General features: G+C 42.8%; 1 protein-coding gene across 3 annotated transcripts in view; it reads left to right on the plus strand.

Annotated features, from left to right (window-relative positions):
• Spire1 (spire type actin nucleation factor 1) overlaps positions 1 to 19,826 on the plus strand; it is a 132,392-nt gene that overhangs the window by 103,260 nt on the left and 9,306 nt on the right. For 2 of the 3 annotated variants that reach the window (XM_052156001.1, XM_052156003.1), the window contains 5 exons: positions 7,316 to 7,488; positions 11,137 to 11,227; positions 13,502 to 13,644; positions 15,897 to 16,070; positions 19,664 to 19,801. In XM_052156001.1, coding sequence (XP_052011961.1) covers positions 7,316 to 7,488; positions 11,137 to 11,227; positions 13,502 to 13,644; positions 15,897 to 16,070; positions 19,664 to 19,801 — 719 coding nt within the window. The remainder of the gene's footprint in view (positions 1 to 7,315; positions 7,489 to 11,136; positions 11,228 to 13,501; positions 13,645 to 15,896; positions 16,071 to 19,663; positions 19,802 to 19,826) is intronic. The other variant, XM_052156002.1, reaches the window with a different exon arrangement.

Genomic DNA, 19,826 nt, shown 5'->3' on the forward strand with positions numbered 1-19,826 from the left:
CTCAAATGAATTTAGGTTTTGTCAAGGTAACAAAAACTAACCAGGATACCATCCTCATGTTCCAGAAATAAATCCCAGTTAGTCATAGTGTATGACCTTTTAAGGTTTTATTTTCTTTCTTTTTGTTTTAACTTCAGTGTTCCTCCTCCTTCTGTGTTTTAGAACAGTTTGGAAAAGATTGGAATTCATCTTTCACAGTTTGGTAGAGTCATGGGTGAAGTAATCTAGTTTGAGATTTTTCTTCTTGGGAGATTTCTGTTTGTGTCCTGGGACAGTGTCTCATAGGTCAGGTGCTTTCAGGCGCTGACATCACAGGCCTGTGCTACCACTCGACACTGTGTTCCTGAGACAGGGTCACAGCTCTGACAGACCTCAAACTCACTCTGTAGACCATGCTGGGCCTAAACTTGCAGTGGTCTTCCTGGGTGCCGACATCTCAGGTTGGGAGCTTGAGGACGGCTGATGCACGCAGTCTCTCAGGGCAGCCTTTCATGCACATGCCTTTTATTTCACCTTTAAGATTTTATTTAAAGGCTAACCCTGCTTAAGGAAAGCTGGAGGACACATTTATGGCGTGTTTACTGTATGTAACCCTGCGCATGGACGTTCACAGATCTAGAGGTGAGCAGTTGTAGAAAGTGATTACTCAGACACGGGTGAGGTTCCTCGGCTGCTCAAGACACTTGCCACCAAGCCTGATGGTCCAAGCTTTGCAGAAGGGGGACTCCTCAAGTTGTCCTCGAGATACATACACACACACACATACACACTAAAATAAAATAAATTTTTAGGGAAAGTGATTACTCTGGTTTTCTTGCTTCTAGAATTCTGAGTTTAAACTAATCTTAAGCCTCAAATGAAATTTTGCTCCCTGACCCCTACCCCATTGTGTTGGGTTTTACTATAGATTTGTATTTTAGGGTATTTAGTTAGAATAGGATTGGTAGGGTTAACTTGAAAAAACAAATTTCTCCAAATATTTTTATATTTCTTCCTTGTAATTGCAAGTAGAAACAATGTAGATATTTGGGAAATGTCTTAATGCCCACAGAGTATTACCCATAATTCCAAAACCTGTGGGCACTCACTGTGAACTTGTACATTACAAAATAGCAGTGGATAAATAAATAAGCTAAGGAATGGCTCAGTCAGTAGGCACTTGCCTTCAAGCAGGAGGGTTTGCGTTCAATCCTAGAAGCCATGCACAAATGCCCAGCAAGGTGGTTCGTGCTCAGAATCTCTGCACCGAGAGGAGGAAGAGGAAGAGGATCCCTGAGGCTCAGTGGCCACCCAGTCTAGCCTAATTGGTAAAGTCCAGGCCACTGAAAGACATGACTTAAAGGAGTAGGCGGCCTTCCCTGTTGACACCCAAGCAGTCCTTCAGCTTCTACACACAACACACTTCCATGCAGAAAAGTAAAATGCAGCCGGGCGGTGGTGACGCACGCCTGTAATCCCAGCGCTTGGGAAGGCGGAGGCAGATGGATTTCTGAGCTCAAGGCCAGCCTGGTCTACAGCTTGAGTTCAAGCCAGCCAGGGCCACACAGAGAAACCCTGTCTCAAAAAAAAAAAAAAAAAAAACAAACAAAAAAAGTAAAAATAAAAAATTCTAAATAGCGGGTAGTGATGTACCCTTTAATCCTAGCACTCAAGCAGATTTTTGAGTTCTAGGCCAGCCAGGTTTATAGAATAAGTTCCAGAAAAGCCAAGGCTACACAAAGAATTCCTGTCTCAAAAAAAGAAAGAAAGGAGAAAGAGGGAGAGAGGGAGGGAGAGAGGGAGGGAGAGAGAGAGAGAGAGAGGGGGGGGGGGACAAAAAAAGAAAAAATAAAAACCAACGAAACAAAAAAAAAATGACAAAAACTATTCTTTTGGCTTAACATTGGGTGTGGCCTGGACATTTTTTTTATCATTAAACATAAATCAAACATGATTTATTTGGATATGATCTCCCAACAGTGCCTAAATGATTTTTACCTACTCCCTTACTGTTATATGGGCCGTTTCTTTTTTTTCCTAGCTCTGTTCTTGTCACTGGTATTTTTCTGTTCTACCTTCTTGGTCACAGTTAGCCTTCACTGTGTTCCTTTTTGTGGTATATGAAGCTGAAAAACAAGAGCCTTACGTAGGGAATGTCACTCAGACCCCAAGCAAGCAAACAAGATGGGGAGAAGCAGGGAATGCAGCTCAGTGTCCGGAGCACTGTCCACCCTGCACAGAGCCCCTGGTGCAGTTAGCTTAACACACACACACACACACACACACACACACACACACACACACACACATACTGAGACGAGAGCCATGGACTGCATCTCCTGAGAAGGGAATTTCTTTTCTGTGTGGTGGTCAGTTTATTCAAGTTATGTTCATATACCAGAGAAGAGCTCAATAAGAGATATTAGAAAACTTGATTAAAGAGTGCTTTGAGATGTATAATTTATTTGCTATACTTAGTAAGGGAAATCTGAAACATATTTGAATTTAGAACTAAGTATTTCATTTGATTTTTTGAATGGCAAGTGGAAAATTATTCTCATCACCACAAAGTTTCTGTCTCTTTCCTGAACATCAGCGGCCTAGCTTGCACATTGGGGTGGGAATGCTTGACCTTAGGTCCTGCCCATTAGACATCGCAGCACACTTATTATTTGTTATGGACATAACTTTTGAGTGAAACTGAGTGCTGCATACAGAAGGAATGCCGTCCCTCCTGGGGAGACTAGGTTCTTATTCTCTGTATCTTGTTTTCATTTTCAGTGTATTTAAAGTGTTACTTTGTTATTCTGTCGTTATCATAAAGCTGGGGTTAAGACTCCTGTAGGTATTTCACATGTCAGACTTGTACCCACTGTTTAGACTTCTATCTAGAGAGCCCGTGAGAGCCCTGCCCTCCCTGCCCTGTCCACCTTCAGATCCCTAACAGCTGAATTACTTTATTGTTTGTTTTCTTTTTTGCAGCAGTGCGGCCACTTAGCATGTCTCACAGTTTTGACTTGTCAGGTAAAAAAAAAAAAAAAAAGCACTTTCACACCTGACGTGGCTGTGTAGTTTCTGTGAATCACATTCATTTGTCTGCTTGTTTAAACATGTCTGAAAGGAAAATTGAAAAGCTTTCTTCTAAGCTGTGGTCAACTTAAAATAAAATAACCTACCTATTTCAAAGCAGTACATGTAATTAAAACTACTTTGAATGTGCAGACTCCCAGCCTCACAGAAGGCCGTGGACGTGGCTGCCCTGTCTGTGGTAGTTCTCACTGCATCAGACCTTTCCTGTAAGGGAACAGAACTGTAGAGAAACAGCTTTAAAGTGCTCCATTCTCTGAAAAGCTGAGAGCCTTGGTGGACACAAACTGCTTCTGCTCTGAAACACGGCTCTGCTTCATGGGTGGAGCCTGTGTGACTCGTGCTCTCTGCTGAATAGACGCAGAAGATCACCGTCAGTTCCTTCTGTCGTGGGCCCTAAGTTTACAATGTGCTTAACAATTTCTGTTTAGCGGGCCAGGATGATAACTGAATAAATTCAGTTAAATTAATAACTGAAAATGGCTGTTTGATTATAACACTAGCTTCTTTTTTAAATAAAATTTTAAATACATTTATGAGAAAATTTTCATATCTTTCTTAATTCTTACAAGATTTTGCAAATTCTGTTTTTTAATTTCACAAGTCACTGTTTCAGACTAAAATGAGGTTAAGATGTATTCTTTCAGAATGTTCTCTGAAATGTTATAGACTACCTCTTAAATTACAAAGAACTGTTGACATACAAATTTATCCATAATAAGCCAGCAAGTATCTTTCTTGACTACATTATTATTGACTGTTACTGTCTTGTAACCACAGGCTAGTCTCCGCGCTTTTTGCGTCTTCTGTTTATTTTTATAGTTCTCAGGCATGAATAATATTTTGGTCCTAAGCTTTTTTTTTTTTTTTTGACTGACCACCAAAGAGCCTTTTCTATTTTCTTTATCCATTTGGCTGATTTTATTTATTTTATGAATCATTTGTGTAGTGAATCTATAAAAAATTTAGACTGGAAAATAAAACCAAAATTTGGACCACGTGTGTTATGGCTAACCTCTAAAAGCTGGCCACATCCATTTCATATCCTGTCACCCTGGATGTATCCCGGCCATGCTTGCGTTGATTGTATACGGGGTGGGATGCCTGAACACGTGGTCACGGACTCGCTGGCATAGGCGGGCGTAGGCTTGTGTTGTCAGCGGTCCTCATGTGCTGCCATCTCTCTGTGCCTTGGTGTGCTGTGTGACTGACTGCCCAGCCGGCGCTCTCTGCCGACCTCTTGTGCTGCTTGGCTTTTCATCGCTGCCTCCACTATTCATTAAACCACCTCAGATCATAAGTGGGAAGAGTAATCCGTTCTTCCAGCTCTGGAGACTGAAGTGCATCCTTAGTAGGGAAATGAATTAAGGAGTAAACAGCCTAAACGTGTAGCATAGATACTGCCTGAATTTCCGTGCAGGGTGAGACATAGCTAGTGTTTTCTGCTCTTCAAGTGAATCTTAGAAATATTTCTTAGTGGAAATCCTAATAAGTCATTCAACATCAATTGAGGTAAGTCTGATTTATTTTTCTTATGTAAATATTAAATATATACTCCATGTTCCAGTCACATTTCCTCCAACTAAATAAAGGAGCTAACAGAATTATTCAAGTATTTAATATCTTGGACATGCTTTTTAAACTCTGAATCTAAAACATTTATGATTTTTTTTAAAAACCCTCTATTTTGTATCTTAACATGGTCTCTATATATAGATATCATTTTTCCCTCAAGAAATACTGTCTTTAAGAGTTTGACTCATCTCACTTAATATACCAAATCATATATATTATTTCAATAGTAGATACAAATAATCAAACTACTTAAAATATGTTGTGTCAAGCCTTATAGAAAATGAGACTACCCAGTGCCTCGTGTTAGAGTCAGCGGAAGCCTCCTGGCAGTACCTTTTACCAGTCACATGATCCTCAAAGCTTCACTTAGTGCAGATGTTTGTTTCAGTCTGCTCGGTCAGTGAATCACATGACAGCTGTTGGTGTCATAGCAACCATGGAGCTGTTTAGAAAGCTCCACCCTCCCTGCATCACAATGAAATGAGCTAGGACAGCCTTTGTCATTTAGTGGATTTCCCTAAACTTCAGTTTAAAAGTGATTTTGCCAACTTCCTCCCCAATATGTGTGTGTGTGTGTGTGTGTGTGTGTGTGTGTGTAACTAATGTGAACTAAGCTCCCAGAGTGTTGCAGTGTAGGAAAGTGCTATAGCACCTGAATTACTTCCCTTGCTCCTCTCTATTTTTTAAGTGTGTTTTGTTTGTTAAGACAAGGTCTCAAGTAGCTCAGGCTGGCTCAGGCTAGCTATTTAGCCTGGGATGACTTCTAACCTCCTGTCTCCACTTCCTGAGCATTGAGAATACAGGGATACTACCGTGCCTGGTTTTATGTGGTGCTGGGAACTGAACCCGGAAACTGGATATACTAAACAAACGCGCAACCAGTAGAGTACATTTTATTTTGAAGCAGGGTTGCTCAGGCTTGTTTGAGTTCACTTTGTATCTCAAGCAGAGCTTGATTACTGAACTCATCGGCCCTTCTGCCTTACCCTCCCAGGTGCTGGAATTACAGGCTTGCGCCACCACACCAGGCTTTGGATTTTGCCAGTTGTATTAGTCAGGATTCTTTAGAGACACAGAACTCATAAAATGAGTTATTATGTAATATACATTATCTGTATATAATATATATACATATGATTTAATAAGTATCTTGGCTTACAAATTGTGTTCCAACAGTGACTATCTCCTGACAAAAAGTCCAAAAATCCAGTGTCATTTGGTCCGAGCCGCTGGAGGCTCAGATGGTCATCAGTATACCCGGGAGGGAATGAACTTGCTAGTGAGAGCCAAGCAGGCGAGAACAAGCACTTCCTTCTTCTCGGTAGTTATGACTGCCGCCAGAAGGTGTGGCTCAGTTAAGGTGGATCTTCCCACCCAACTATATATATTCTAGCCAAATATAAACTGAGCAAGGTGTTACACACTTGTAATCCCTCCCAGCATAAGGGAAGTGGAGGCCAGAGGATCAGCAGTTGATCCTTCTCTGCTACTTAGTGAGTTCAAGGCCAGCCTGATATGCATGAGACCCTATCTGAAAACACACACAAAGACTGAATGTTTTCTACTTCAGGCATATAGATGAGAGAAAAATAACCTTTTATTTCAAAGCCTTCCCATCCCAAAGGCTTTCTGTTTGGTGTCTAGAAGGTCCTTTACCCAACAGAACCTTCATAGATGTTTCTATATGCAAAGAGCAGTTGATCGCCCTCATCTTCACATTAAATTATGCATTGATTGCCACATTTTCACTTCTGATTTTATAGTTAGCTATTAATGGTAACTCATGTTAAGTCTTTATCTGAAATGCTCAGGGAAAGCATAATGCATTGGATTATTCTAGGCTAGAGTACCAAGAGCAGGCCTTGGGATCAGCTCTGGCCCACACCACTGTCAGTCAAGGGGCTGGGTTACTTGGAGAACTGAAAACCAATGTTCTATTGGCTAACACTGACTGCATAGGCACAGTGTATCATTTGGTCGCCAACCTGCTCAGTCCTCACAACTAGCTGTATCTGTTACTCCTCTGCTTTACATGGGAGGAATGGAGGTTAGGTAGCTTACCCAGACAGCTAACGGAGAGGTAAACTTTGAACCCTGTCTGCATTATGCCAAATGTATACTGCTTTGCTGTCTCCCATATGTTGAAGAGCTTCCTTCTTCCTTCAGACGAGAGCCCTTAACCATTTAAATCTGATGTACTGAGGGGGTCTGCCCTAGACTCTTTGTGCTTACAAAAATGTATTTATATGAGTGAAGAGTCTTAGCTACTTTGGTTTTTAGAACAAAACATTTTTAGATCCTAGCTGTAGGAAGACTGTGTGTACTGTATCTTCCCTCCACCCACCACTGGCCCCTTTAAATGAGCACAGCTAGCTTCTCTTCCCTGAGCCTCCTTTTATTTAACTGGGAAACAAGAGGTCAAGGTCACTTGCTAGGATTTTTCCTAGAACTCTGAGTTCCGAACTACAAATGTGAATATTTAATTATTCATTTTAAGGTTTCCTTTAATCTGACAAATTAACAAATGTTCCATATGAATAGGCATGGTGTTGCTGTACTGGGCCTTTGTGTTTTTATTTGTGTGACAAGAAAAGGCTGTCACCTGGTTGTGCTTCCAACACAGATTACCTTTCCTGGCTCAAGAAAAGGTAAACTTTTGTCTTTCTCTTACTAGATGTCACTACGCCAGAATCTCCAAAGAAAGTGGGAGAATCATCTGTGGTGAATGGAGGCTTAACATCTCAAACAACAGAAAATGAGCTGAGTGCCGCCCAGCAGGGGCCTGCGCAGCGGAAGAGGCTCCTCAAAGCCCCAACCCTGGCTGAGCTGGACAGCTCTGACTCTGAGGTAAAGCTGCCAGACACTCTGATGCCCTCTGACCCTGTCCCCCTCCCAGTTCCTTGAGCTGTTTCCTTATCTCTTTTTATGTTCCAGTCAGTAAAGGTAAGATTGGAGTTAATGTGGCTAGCAGGAAGATTAGTTAATGTTCTTACTACAAACCAGTGTGGTGGATATGCTTAGAAATTAGAAAATAGCTATTGAAACGGAGGTCTGTAGTCTTCCATTGTAAGTAGGATAAAGATAAATCAACAATCTTAAAACTCACATGACCTTCATCTTTGTGTGAAAAGGAGAAAATAAAGTTGAGACATGTTTCTGTAGGTTCTTGTCCCTGTGCAATACCCAGACACATGTAGGATTGTTCTTAACATAATAGCAGTGCCAACAGAGAAGCCTTCCAGAAGCAAGCTGCTTTCCCTGAGTCTTTGCTTTCCTCTGTGCCCTTCACGGATGAGTGCTCATCTGCTCGGTTTACAGACCTTCTCCTGCTGCTGAGCTATGAGTGTCAGAATGCATATTGCTACTTGCTAGGTCCCCACTGCCTCGCCCAAACTTAGACAAAGCTGAGCTCCCCACTCTTCTCCATGGTGCATGGTTGCACACACATTGTCATTGCTGCCTCCATCTTCCTCATGTCTGTCTCAGTTAGAAATTACTACTTAATTGTTCTATTTTCAGTCTTCACCACCATCCCAAACAACACCAGTAATATGGGCTCTCTACTAGATAGAGGTTTTCCCAATAGGGCTAGGAAGATGGTCTAGTGCGTAAGAGTGTTTACTGTGTAAGCATGAGGAACTGAGTTCAAACTCCCTGCACCTAAGCAAAAAGCAAGGTATGGATATACCCATGTCTGTAACCCTATTAGCATGGGGTATAGCAACAAGAGGATCACTGGGTCTTGCTGGCTGTCAACTAAGCTCTAGATTCAGTGAGAGACCCTATCTCAAGGGAATAGAGAATGATACTGCTAGAGAACAGACATCCTCCGTGGGCTTCTTTGAAGGCAATTGTGTACTTGTGTAATCAAGTGCATATAAATGTGCACATATACCACACACACAGCATGATAGCCTTATTGCTGACACCAATGAATGTCTTACTATCTCTCCTAGTTGATTCTCTTTTTAAGCTTCCCAAATTACCCTGCACAGATACTCTTTTACTCAAGAGCTTCAAAGGCTCCCATCCTATACAGCAGATACTTCATGTTTCCTAAAGATAGAGATGTTAGGAGCCCCTTCCCCAATCCCTTTAGTGAGACGCTTGCTTGCGATCCCTTATCCCCGTCCCACTCTCCTAGTCTCCTATTTTATGTGGCCATGTGTGTGGCCATTGCCTTCCCTAAACAGTCTCTGGGTCCCTGGCTCTGTGCTTATCTGTGTCCACAATTTGTCTGCACTCCTGAGGCCTGTTCATCCCTTAAGAGTCAGAAGGTGTCTTTCTATTTTTAGTATCTTTCCCATGCCACTTGGGATTCTCTGTGGTTCTATGCTAACTCTCCAGTGCCTCTGTTCCTCTAAAGTAGTGGTTCTCAATCTATAGGTCAGGACCCCTTGGGGGTATCAAGTGACCCTTTCATAGAGATTGCCTAAGACCATTGGAAAACATAGACATTTACATTATGATTCTCAACAGTAGCAAAATTACAGTTTTGAAATAGCAATGAAATAATTTTATAGTTGGAGGGTCACCACACCATGAGGAACTGTATTAAAAGGTAACAAGATGCCGGGTGGTGGTGGCGCACGCCTGTAATCCCAGCACTCTGGGAGGCAGAGGCAGGCGGATTTCTGAGTTCGAGGCCAGCCTAGTCTACAGAGTGAGTTCCAGGATAGCCAGGGCTATATAGAGAAACCCTGTCTCGAAAAAACCAAATCCAAAAAAACAAAAAAAAAAAAAGGTAACAAGATTAGGAAGGAAGGTTGAGAACCATTGCTCTAGAGCACCTGTCTTATGAGTTTCTATTGCTGTGATTTTTTTTTTTTTTTTTGATATTTGGTTTTTTTTTTTTTTTTTTTTGGATATTTGTGGGAGGAAAGGGTTTGTTTTAGCCTATAGGTCACAACACAACCCATCACTAATGGAAATCAAGCAGAACCCTGGAGGCAGGAGCTGCAGAGGCCATGGAGGAATACTGCCTACTGACTTGTTCAGCCTATTTGTTTATAGCACCCAGAACTGCTGGCCCGTGGGTGACCCACCTGCAGAAAACTGGGCCATCTCACATCAATTAAGGAAATGTCCTTTAAGGAAAAAAAAAGGATACCCTAAAACAACAGTGATTTGCTTGGTCATATTTGCTTTCTAATAATGGCCATAAAAGCAAAGATGGGTGTTCCCCATATCATGTAGCAGACTCTTGACTTTTATGGTAAAGTTTGTTTCCTATTTCATGTATTCTTTCACTCTTCTTTTTTTTTCAACTTACTTTCCTCTAGAGTAGTGGTTTTTCCAGTCAAAGTTTCCATTATTGGAAATGCAGAAGCAGAAGAGTGATAGCCTTCACACCTATTGCTTCTAATTTAAATAGGGAATTAAAAGATAATTAAACTGGTACTTGTTTGCTCAGCAGTGCCTTAGGCTGTGCAGCTAAACAGCACAGAGTTCAGAGATTGACTAGAAGGGCTAGGAAAGCCTCAGTACTGACTGGGCGCACTTCAGACTGACAGGGCTCGTCCCGTGCTTCTGGGTGGTAGTGGCTGCTCTCGCTGTGCCAGGGGATGCTCATCCAGTCCCCCACTAGACTCATGCACACATCTTCCTCAGACCTCCCATCCTGATTGTGTCTGTGTCTATGGCTCTGCTGTAAGTCTGTACAGTGAACTATCCTTCTATCCCTCTCCTCCTTCTCCTCTTCCTCCTCCTCTTCCTCTTCCTCCTTCTGTATCCACTTGTTTTTCAGTTTATCTGAACATTTCTCCTATCTTGAGGAACATCCAGATCTCTTGATTTTAAACATCAAGACATACTGTTACATCGGGTTCACAGAGAAATATATGTCCAATAGCTTGGAATAGAATTGGAACCACAGCTAAGTCCAGCCAACACCAGCACCTTATCTTTCAGGACCATAGGGAACACTGGGAAGTTCATTTTCCATTTTAAGAGCAAGTGTTAGCCGGGCAGTGGTGGTGCACACCTGTAATCTCAGCACTCTGTGAGGCAGAGGCAGGCGGATTTCTGGTCTAAAGAGGGAGTTCCAGGATAGCCAGGGCTATACAGAGAAACCCTGTCTCGAAAAAAACCAAATACAAAAAAAAAAACCAAACAAACAAACAAAAGAGCAAGTGTTGAGGCTGGGGCTCAGTGGATAAAGCTCTTGTTCTGTTTGCTTTCCTGTTGCTATGGTAAACACCATGCTCATGTGTTTACTTCAGCCCATAGGTTACAGTTCACCATTGAGGGAATTCAGGGTTAGCACTGACGGCAGGAAGCAAAGCAGTGATCATGAGGAATGCTGCTTCCTGCCTGGGTCTCTGCAGCCCCATCCCATCACTTTTAATTAGACAAAGGGAGGACATAAGCCCGTCCCAGAGTTTAGACCCTTCTAGTTTGTCTTGAGCCTTTGGCATTGTAATTTGGTGTCTCATGTTAAAGTATCTGTTTACTCGGATGCTATTAATCTGAAGTTCATGAATTTGCCTTTTTCAGGAGGAAACTCTGCACAAGTCAACCAGCAGCAGCAGTGCATCTCCCTCCCTCTATGAGGATCCAGTACTGGAGGCCATGTGCTCCAGGAAGAGTGAGTGCACACTGTATAAAACACGTGACCTAGAGCCAGGACCCCACAGTGCACTGACCATTTGGGGTAGATAAAGCTAACCCTTCAGTGTCAGGAGCACACAGGGTCAGGTGTGTTCCCTTAACTCGATCAGGCACATCTATCTACCTGTCTGTCTGTCTGTCTATCTATCTATCTATCTATCTATCTATCTATCTATCTATCTATCACATAGAGATAAGTCAGCAGTGTACATGCATGCACACTTTTTAGATTAATGACCTTCTAGTCTGAATTTAAGCTCAGAAGCACTAAATAACCATATTTGTTCCCTATCTGACCATACATACAGCCATGCCCAATACATATATAGGTAGTGAAAGCACTTTATAGATGTTGGGTAGTGGATTGTGAATACAGTGTCTAAAGTTAAGAGATTTCTAAAGGCTTTAGTAATGGGAAGTCATTCTGAAGGGTTAGAGATTAATTCATTGAGTATTAAGATATTCTTGGGGGATGGAGAGATGGCTCAGTGGTTAGGAGCATTTGCCGCTCTTGCAGAGGACCTACGTTAGGTTCTCAGCACCCACATAGCTGTTAGAACCATCTGTAACTCTCTCTTCTGACCCCCTTAGTCATCAGGTACACACACTGTGTAAATATGATCATGCAGGCAAAATACTTATACACATAAAATAGAAACAAAAAAAATGTAAGATATTCTTAGGATGTTGGCTTGATTTTCCATATTCTTTTGAAATAGTCTCATGTTTCACTGCAGGGTGGTTTTGAACTCTTGATCCTCCTGACTCCTTCTCAAGTGATAGAATTACATAGCATTTCAGTTACTTAAATAGATTCTATAAAAAATAGTGTGCGGTGGGGCAGACAAGATGAGTCAGGGTAAAAGCACTTACCATGCAAGCATGACGACCTGAGTTCTTTCCATAGATACCATGGTGGAAGGGGAGCATATCTGTGTTCCTATCACATCTCACACACACACACACACACACACACACACACACACACACACCGAAAAAAATTAAGTCAGTAAGAGTTAGCTTTGGTTATTTCCTGTGCTTAGTACTTGTCCAGGCCCATTGTACATTACAGAGGCTGGAGAGGGATCTTTAGCTCGTTTGAAGAGTGATGATCGCCTAGTCTGCACAGAGGCTTAGATTTGAACTCTAACACCAAATAAAACCAGGCATGGTGGTGCAAGCTTATAATCTGAACACTCAAGAGGTAGAGTTAATAGGACCAGGTCAGTAGTTTGAGGCCATTCTCAGCCATGTAGTAGCTTTGAGGACAGCCTGGACTACGTTTCAAAATGAATGAATCGGCCGGGCAGTGGTGGCACACGCCTGTAATCCCAGCACTATGGGAGGCAGAGGCAGGCAGATTTCTGAGTTTGAGGCCAGCCTGGTCTACAGAGTGAGTTCCAGGACAGCCAGGGCTACACAGAGAAACCCTGTCTCGGGGGAAAAAAAAAAAAGAACTAAAAAAAAAAAAAAATGAATAAGTAAGTAAATAAGTATTATAGAGTACCCATCAGATTGTGTAATGAATTTTAGTATAATTTCTTGACTGGAAATTACTTTTAGTCTGTTGCTTGCCTTAGTAGCTTGCCTTCACGGGTTGATCCTAAGACATGGATCCCACTTCACTGTGTTGATTCTCTCCTCCTCCCCCACTGCATGAAGCAGCCCTGCTTTGCAAGTAGAGTAAGAGGAAGTGCTAAATAAAGCTGTGACTGCAGAGCTTATTTCTAACATCTGTATCTTTCACATAATGAATCCAGAATCACTCCTGCTAAAGATTTTTCTGAACACTGCTAGCCAATATTAAGGTTTAGCCTGCTTACCAGGCCCAAGAATCTAAAAGGATTTTAAGATAGTTTGGGTATCTTTTTGGCCATACAAAATATAAGTATTTGTAAGTTTTTAAACTAGGAATAGAGAGCCCAGTTGAAGAGTTTATGGAAGTCACATGAGGGCATCTGCACATACACATCTTAAGGCTAATCATAATGTGTTCTCATGTGAACTTGAATAGAACTCTCCCCTCCCCCCAATTTCCTTGCTGTTTCTATAGCAGGTTTATCTTTCAAACAATATTTGGAACAATTTTGTCTGTTTCTCCTCAGCTGCCACCTTAAAATAGCTCTCTACTGAAATAAGTTCTTCATATGAATACAGTGTCATTGCACAGGGCAAAAGGTTATTTATTAGGAAATTCAGAAATGAAGGTTTTATTTTGTAAGACAGTTCATTTATTTGGTTAAATCTTCAGAGCCTCCAAAATTCTTGCCCATCTCGTCAACACCCCAGCCAGAGAGAAGGCAACCACCGCAGAGGCGCCACTCCATTGAGAAGGAAACACCTACGAACGTGAGGCAGTTTCTGCCACCATCTAGGCAGAGTTCACGGTCTCTTGTAAGTACCAAAGGGTGGACAGGGATGTGCCTAGGAAGGCAGTAAACCTGTTTTCCAAATAACCAGGAGAAAAGCCCCACAAGGTAGCATGGACCTGAACATCTGTCTGCTTAGTATCTGAAGGGAATGGGCTCCGGCCCCACCGGACCATCTTTGGTTTATTTTGAGTACTCATTTTCTAAAGCTTTATCGGTGAGTTATTATTAAAGAAATGTTTTCTTTCTCTTAGAGGATATTAATCCACTTAAAATTGTCAAAAAGACCTTAGCATAATCTGACTAGAGTAGATTATTGTAACTTGTTTTCTAGCGTGTTTATAACGCCGGGACAGAGCTGTCCGTGAGCTGCTTACCAGCTTCCAGCTGCTCCTTACTGTAGGGCAGCACACAAAGAAGAAAGAGTTTATCGGTCTAGCAGCCAGAAGGCTGCAGGTTTCCTGTTGGCTTCCCTCGTGAGCTTCCAAAGCACAGCAAGATGCAAGGTGTCCACCAGCGTTCTGCCCACAGCCTAATAGCTAATGTTTTCTTTCAAATTCTCAGAATGAAAACCACGTGAACATGCTTATAGCTCCATCTTTAACTGTGATGAGTCATAAGTGGTTCAAATGAGGCAGCAAGAAATGTCTTTCCTTCAAGGAGGAGAAACAGGTCAGTGTAGACAGGACGTAGGAGCAGGGCTTACCATGCTAGCATTTGCTGTCCCCTGTGCTCCAGAATGATACTGTTAAAGAATTCATGGGATGATGGCCATTTTGTATGAGATTTTTCTAATTTCTCCATAGTCACTGAGCCACTGTTCTTGCCTGACCTAATGTCTTAGGTGGTACTCCTAACATGTAGAGGTCACCACAAGTTCCAGGCCAACCTGGGTATGAGTTTGAACCTGAGTATGAATTTTTTTCTTTTTCTTTTTTTTTAAAAGATTTATTTATTATTATATCTAAGTACACTGTACTGTCTTCAGATGCACCAGAAGAGTATGTCAGATCTCATTACAGATGGTTGTGAGCCACCATGTGGTTGCTGGGATTTGAACTCAGGACCTTTGGAAGAGCAGTTGGGACTCTTAACCGCTGAGCCATCTCTCCAGTCCCATGAATTTTTTTCAAAAACAGAAACTGCTCTTTGGTGAAATGCAGCCTTGTTAATGTCCTACCAGCTATAAAATAACTCAGCACAATGAGCTCAGACTTTAAAATCCAATCTCTGTTAGCCAATATGGATACAGTTGGATGTGGTGGTGCACACCTGTAATTCCAACACTTGGGAAATTGAGGCAGTAAAGATCAGAAGACCTGGAGGGAGGGAGGGATGGAGGGAGGGACAGAGAGAGAGAGACAGAGAGAGACAGAGATCAGCATAAAGGAGCTATAGATTTATACAAAGTAGTTTAATCTAATAATGAGCAGTGCCAAGACCAGCAGCCACTGCAGCGTGCACAAAGCCTGCTGGTGAAGGTGAGCTATGGCTGTGCTTGGTCAGACTGTGAGCTCTCTCTGAGACTGGGAGAAGGGGGAGTAAACAAAGAAACGCTTTTAGAGTCACTGAGAAGGGTCTTGGGAACAGGCGGTGGGGAAGCAGCCCTGGGCCACACAGACAGTGCAGGCTGAAGGGCAGGGAAGCAGGTCATGCTGGGGGCCCGCTCCCTCAAGGGGCACCAGCTGAGAGGAAGAAAGCCCCTCCTACAATGACTTTTCTCATTAGCAGCTTGAGGAATTTGTGAAACTCACTGACAGTGAAGTTCTTACAGGATGGCATGGGAAACTGTAACTGTGCTCTGCAGTGCAGTGAGGAACAGTTTCCCATTCATCCCTCCAACCAAAAATGTCAGGATGTTATTGCAGTTAATACATTTTATTATGTTAAATGCTTTTTTATTATTTAGTCAAATTACTGATAGAGATTGCCCATTCACGTGGAAAACAGTAGTCTTTAAGGACCTTCCCAGGCACGGCGGGTGGGCTTGTGGGCCCAGGACCTAGGAACTCGCCCTGCACCTCAGCCAGCCTCTTTTGGGGGAGAAATCCAGCAAGTTAGAGCCGCCATAAGTGTCTCTGCTGTGTGCCCTCTGGGCACGGCTCGCGGCTTGACTCCTGACTGATGAACCGAGTGGACCATTGCCATCCCCGTGGTTTCTGTTTTGCTTTGTTTTGTTTTTCTTTCACAGTCTGTAATTGCTGTTTGCAGGTCACTTGTTCAGCATGTTCTCCTTTTCTTTCCCCTGCCGTTTTCTTTTTCCCTTCCATTGTTCAGGTTCCTAGGATAACCAGTGTATGGCCAAGGACGCCTTTCCGACCACTTTTCTCTACCATACAAACAGCTTCTCTGCTGAGCTCTCATCCTTTTGAAGCAGCCATGTTTGGGGTTGCAGGGGCTATGTATTATCTGTTTGAGAGAGCTTTTACCAGCAGGTGGAAACCCTCAAAGGTTGGCCTCTTTCTGCTGGTTCTGGGGATTCCTTTACTCTGTCTGACAGTGATACCTCAGCTACTACACTGCAAGAATTAACAGCTCAGACGGGCACTCTGCTTTTGATTGCTGATTCCAATCTTGACTAGGACGCATAGATCATGCTGTGATCTCATGGGAGAAGAGAAGAGCTGAAAGGACAACAAGCTCAAAATGCAGCATCAGCCAGAGAGCCCGCCGTGTGGGTGGCTGGGAGTGGCTCCCTGTCAGCACAGCATTGCGTCCTCCTGACTCAGGCTCTCCCACCACGGGAGTTTTGGGAAGGGTTTATTCACTCGCCCAGCTGGCAGACCAGCCACACCTACAGAGGGGCAGGTGCGTCCCTGCCGTTTCCTCCACACTTCATCTGTCAGCTCTATGGCCCAGTACCCTGACCCCTCAGAGTGCTGCTTCTCCAGAGAGATGAGTGAGTTGTGTTTTTACTGATAGTTATTGAAACTATTTTTTACTATTTCTCATTACTTTTTTGGGATTTTTTTTTCCTCACAGAATAATAAATGTTACTATCATTTCAATGTTTTCAAAAGACCACATTAAATCCCTCGCTCATTCCCCAGTGGTAGAGAGCAGCAAGGACCTGGCTCTTCAAGGTCTGTGTTATAGAACAAGCTCTGGACAGACAGATGACCCAGCGACTCTGGTTCAACTTTGTTACTCAGCCGAATGTAAACGACATGAGGCACCGTGAGCCTGATCCTAACTTGGGCATTTGTCATGAACTCTCTATGTCCTATTTTCTGTCTGACACTCTCCACCTAACCTTAGATTAGCTCTGTAGACAAAATGGGTGGGTCTCTTAATTCCTCTTACTGCTATATGTTGACATTTTATTATGAACACCCTCAAACAGAAATATCAACATGAAGTCCATAGGCCGTTTTAAGCAAAAAAACAAATCACCTTGAGTTTTGAAATTTAATTTGAAGGAGAGATTAAATATAAGTCAAATTTTCTATTTAAATTGGCCTCTCTTTGGATGATTTTTAAATATTTACAATTGAAGTGAGAAGCTTCTTTCTAACTGAAGCCATTATGTGAAAGAAGCCTGCAGGGTGGCTCAGCGGGATAAGGCATTTGTTACCTACCAAGCCTGACAAGCTGAGTTCAGTCCCGAGGACCCACAGGTAGAAGAACCACAAGTGATCCGTCCACACCCTCACAGTGGTAGGTAGGTAGATAGGTAGGTCGGTCAATCAATCGATCGATCGATAGATGATGGATGATAGATGATCTCACTTCTCTGTGACCCAGAAACTAATAGTCAGAGGTTCACATCCTGCTCTCTATTTCTGGGCTAGATATGACCCAGACATTCAGTAGAACTCAGCTTGCAAGCATGTAAAGAAGCTATGGCATAACTGCCCCTGGTGTCAGTGCCTCTGCTGCTTTCCCCACATTTTGAGTTACTTTGGGACATAGAGCTCCAAGGGTGACAGTGTGAGGCTGGCCAGCATAACCCAACCCACGGAACCCATAGCAGGAGACAGTACAGGGTCACAATGGATAAGACGTTCTCTTGAATATCCTTATCAATTGGAAAAATAATTAAAACTGTTCTAGTTACAATTTATCTTTTTATTTCATGTTGCATTAAAGTCTTGTTGTCCTTGGGCAAGCTCCAAAATTAAAACATTAGCATTTGACCTGATGGAAATCATTTTATTAAGAGATAGTGTGAATGAAAATTCTAAAAAGAGTAAGAAAATGAGCAAATTTCGTGATTTCTTCCGATGTTCTATGCAGTACGGGTTTAAAATGGTTCAGAGCCGAAAGTTGAGGGTGCACTTGACAAAGTAAGCTGTCTTGTGATTTAGACTGCAGAGAAGGACAGGACACAGCTGTCAGCTTGTTCCATGGCTGCCTGTGCCCCCACCCCACCCCCAAGCCAAAACACTTTGCAGCTAGGGATCTGCAGGGCACAGGAATCTGAACTCTTAGATTAGGTTGGTTGGTTGGTTGGTTGGTTGGTTGCATTAGTACAGTATTTGGTGCAGTTTAGCAGTTTTATCATAGTTAGCTGTCAGTCACCTTTTATCAAATACTGGTAGGAAAACTTTTATAAAAGTTAAAGCAGAAAAATCATATGACCATGTTCAGCCAACACTGCTTATTAACTAGCCTGCTTACATGGCCTAACTAAAGGTGACATGACTATTCTCTGGGTTAAACAAGCCAATAGATTTTGAGCAGACTGCTTAACTGTCGTCTCTGAAAGCTGACAGGATCCCACAACATAAACTGTGAGATACATGGGTAGCTCATTTTGAATGCCCATTGTTGGTATCTTGAAGTAAATGACACAGTTCATTTACCAAATGCACACAGTTCACAGTTCTTCAGCAAAGTCAGGCCCTTAGCTACAGAGACGCTCCTCTTAACAACGCAGCTGCATGGTTCTTTCTGAGGTAGTGTAAAGGTAGCCCAGTGTTCCTCAAGTTAGCCTAAGCAGATCTGTATTTAACTGAAACAGAAGTAGCCAGACTTTTTTTTTTTTTTTTGTAAATGCTAATGTTTGTCAAGTTTGCAACCTAGATTTACTTTTGTTTCTCTCTGATTGAAAGACAGAACTGAATGTTAAAACTCCATAAACTGACTGCCCTTGTGGTCATGTGCTTTCTCATTTGGCTTGTTTGCTTCCAGAATGCCTGGGAGCAGTCCTGTGGTGTGTGGGAGTGAATTGTAATGTGTGTGCTGAGAACATTGAGTGTCAGTGTCAATACACCACAATGGCCCCTTGAAGTCCAGCAGGGCCTCAGTGCACAGGGCTGTTCTGTCTTTCTCTTAGATCCTCCAATCAACAGCACCGGATGGAGAACGGATGGTTCGAGGCTCTTATTCAGTGGATCAGTTACATCAACATTTTTCACAGCTGTTTGTAAGGAAGCATTAACATAAGAAGCCAACATAAATATTTATCATGAAAGGCTCTGTCTCTGTCTGTGCTGACTGTGCATTCAGCAGTGTTGAAAAGGCCTGGGGCAGCGGGAGAGGTGGGCCTCGGGAGGAAGCTGCCCACCTCCCGCTTCCTGTTATGATTCCACTCGAGGCTTTAGGGATTTTTGAAAGTGTGCTGATGTAACTGATCACTCAGTAGTGCTTCTCCTATAAAATACTAACCTTCACTTGGCTACTCTGGGTACCACAAACAAAATCCTGCAGTTTTGAAAACAGGACCTAACTTACAGATTTGCTGCATTTCCAATAGAGTGTGGCTCAAGCACATTCGCATAATCATCTGTGACACAGAACTAGTTTAGAATAACACTGCTTTTTTAAGATTTCAACTCTGCTGGAGGCAAAATACCTGACTTAATGTGAGCAACTCCAGTTCATTAGAAACTGCAATAGACTACAATGTTTCACCCGATCAAGGTCCTGTTTTCTATAGTGCACTCTGGAGTGATGTGGTCTCCAGATGGAGCCAGCTCTGTCCCAGTGATCATGGGAATCCTGTCCTCTGAAGCTACTAACCAGGTGTCTGACTTGACGGGAGCGCGGCAGCTCCAGAGCAGGGCTGGCGCTCCTTACTCAAAAGGAACTTTGAATTGCAGGAGGAATTCTGCTACCCAGTGGAATGCCTCGCGCTCACTGTGGAGGAAGTGATGCACATTCGTCAGGTCCTGGTGAAAGCAGAGCTGGAAAAGTACCAGCAGTATAAGGATGTCTACACTGCCCTGAAGAAAGGAAAGGTAGCCGGTTTAAAGTTGATTACCC

The sequence above is a fragment of the Apodemus sylvaticus genome, chromosome 13 (assembly GCF_947179515.1).
Source record: "Apodemus sylvaticus chromosome 13, mApoSyl1.1, whole genome shotgun sequence".
Taxonomy (NCBI): Eukaryota; Metazoa; Chordata; class Mammalia; order Rodentia; family Muridae; genus Apodemus; species Apodemus sylvaticus.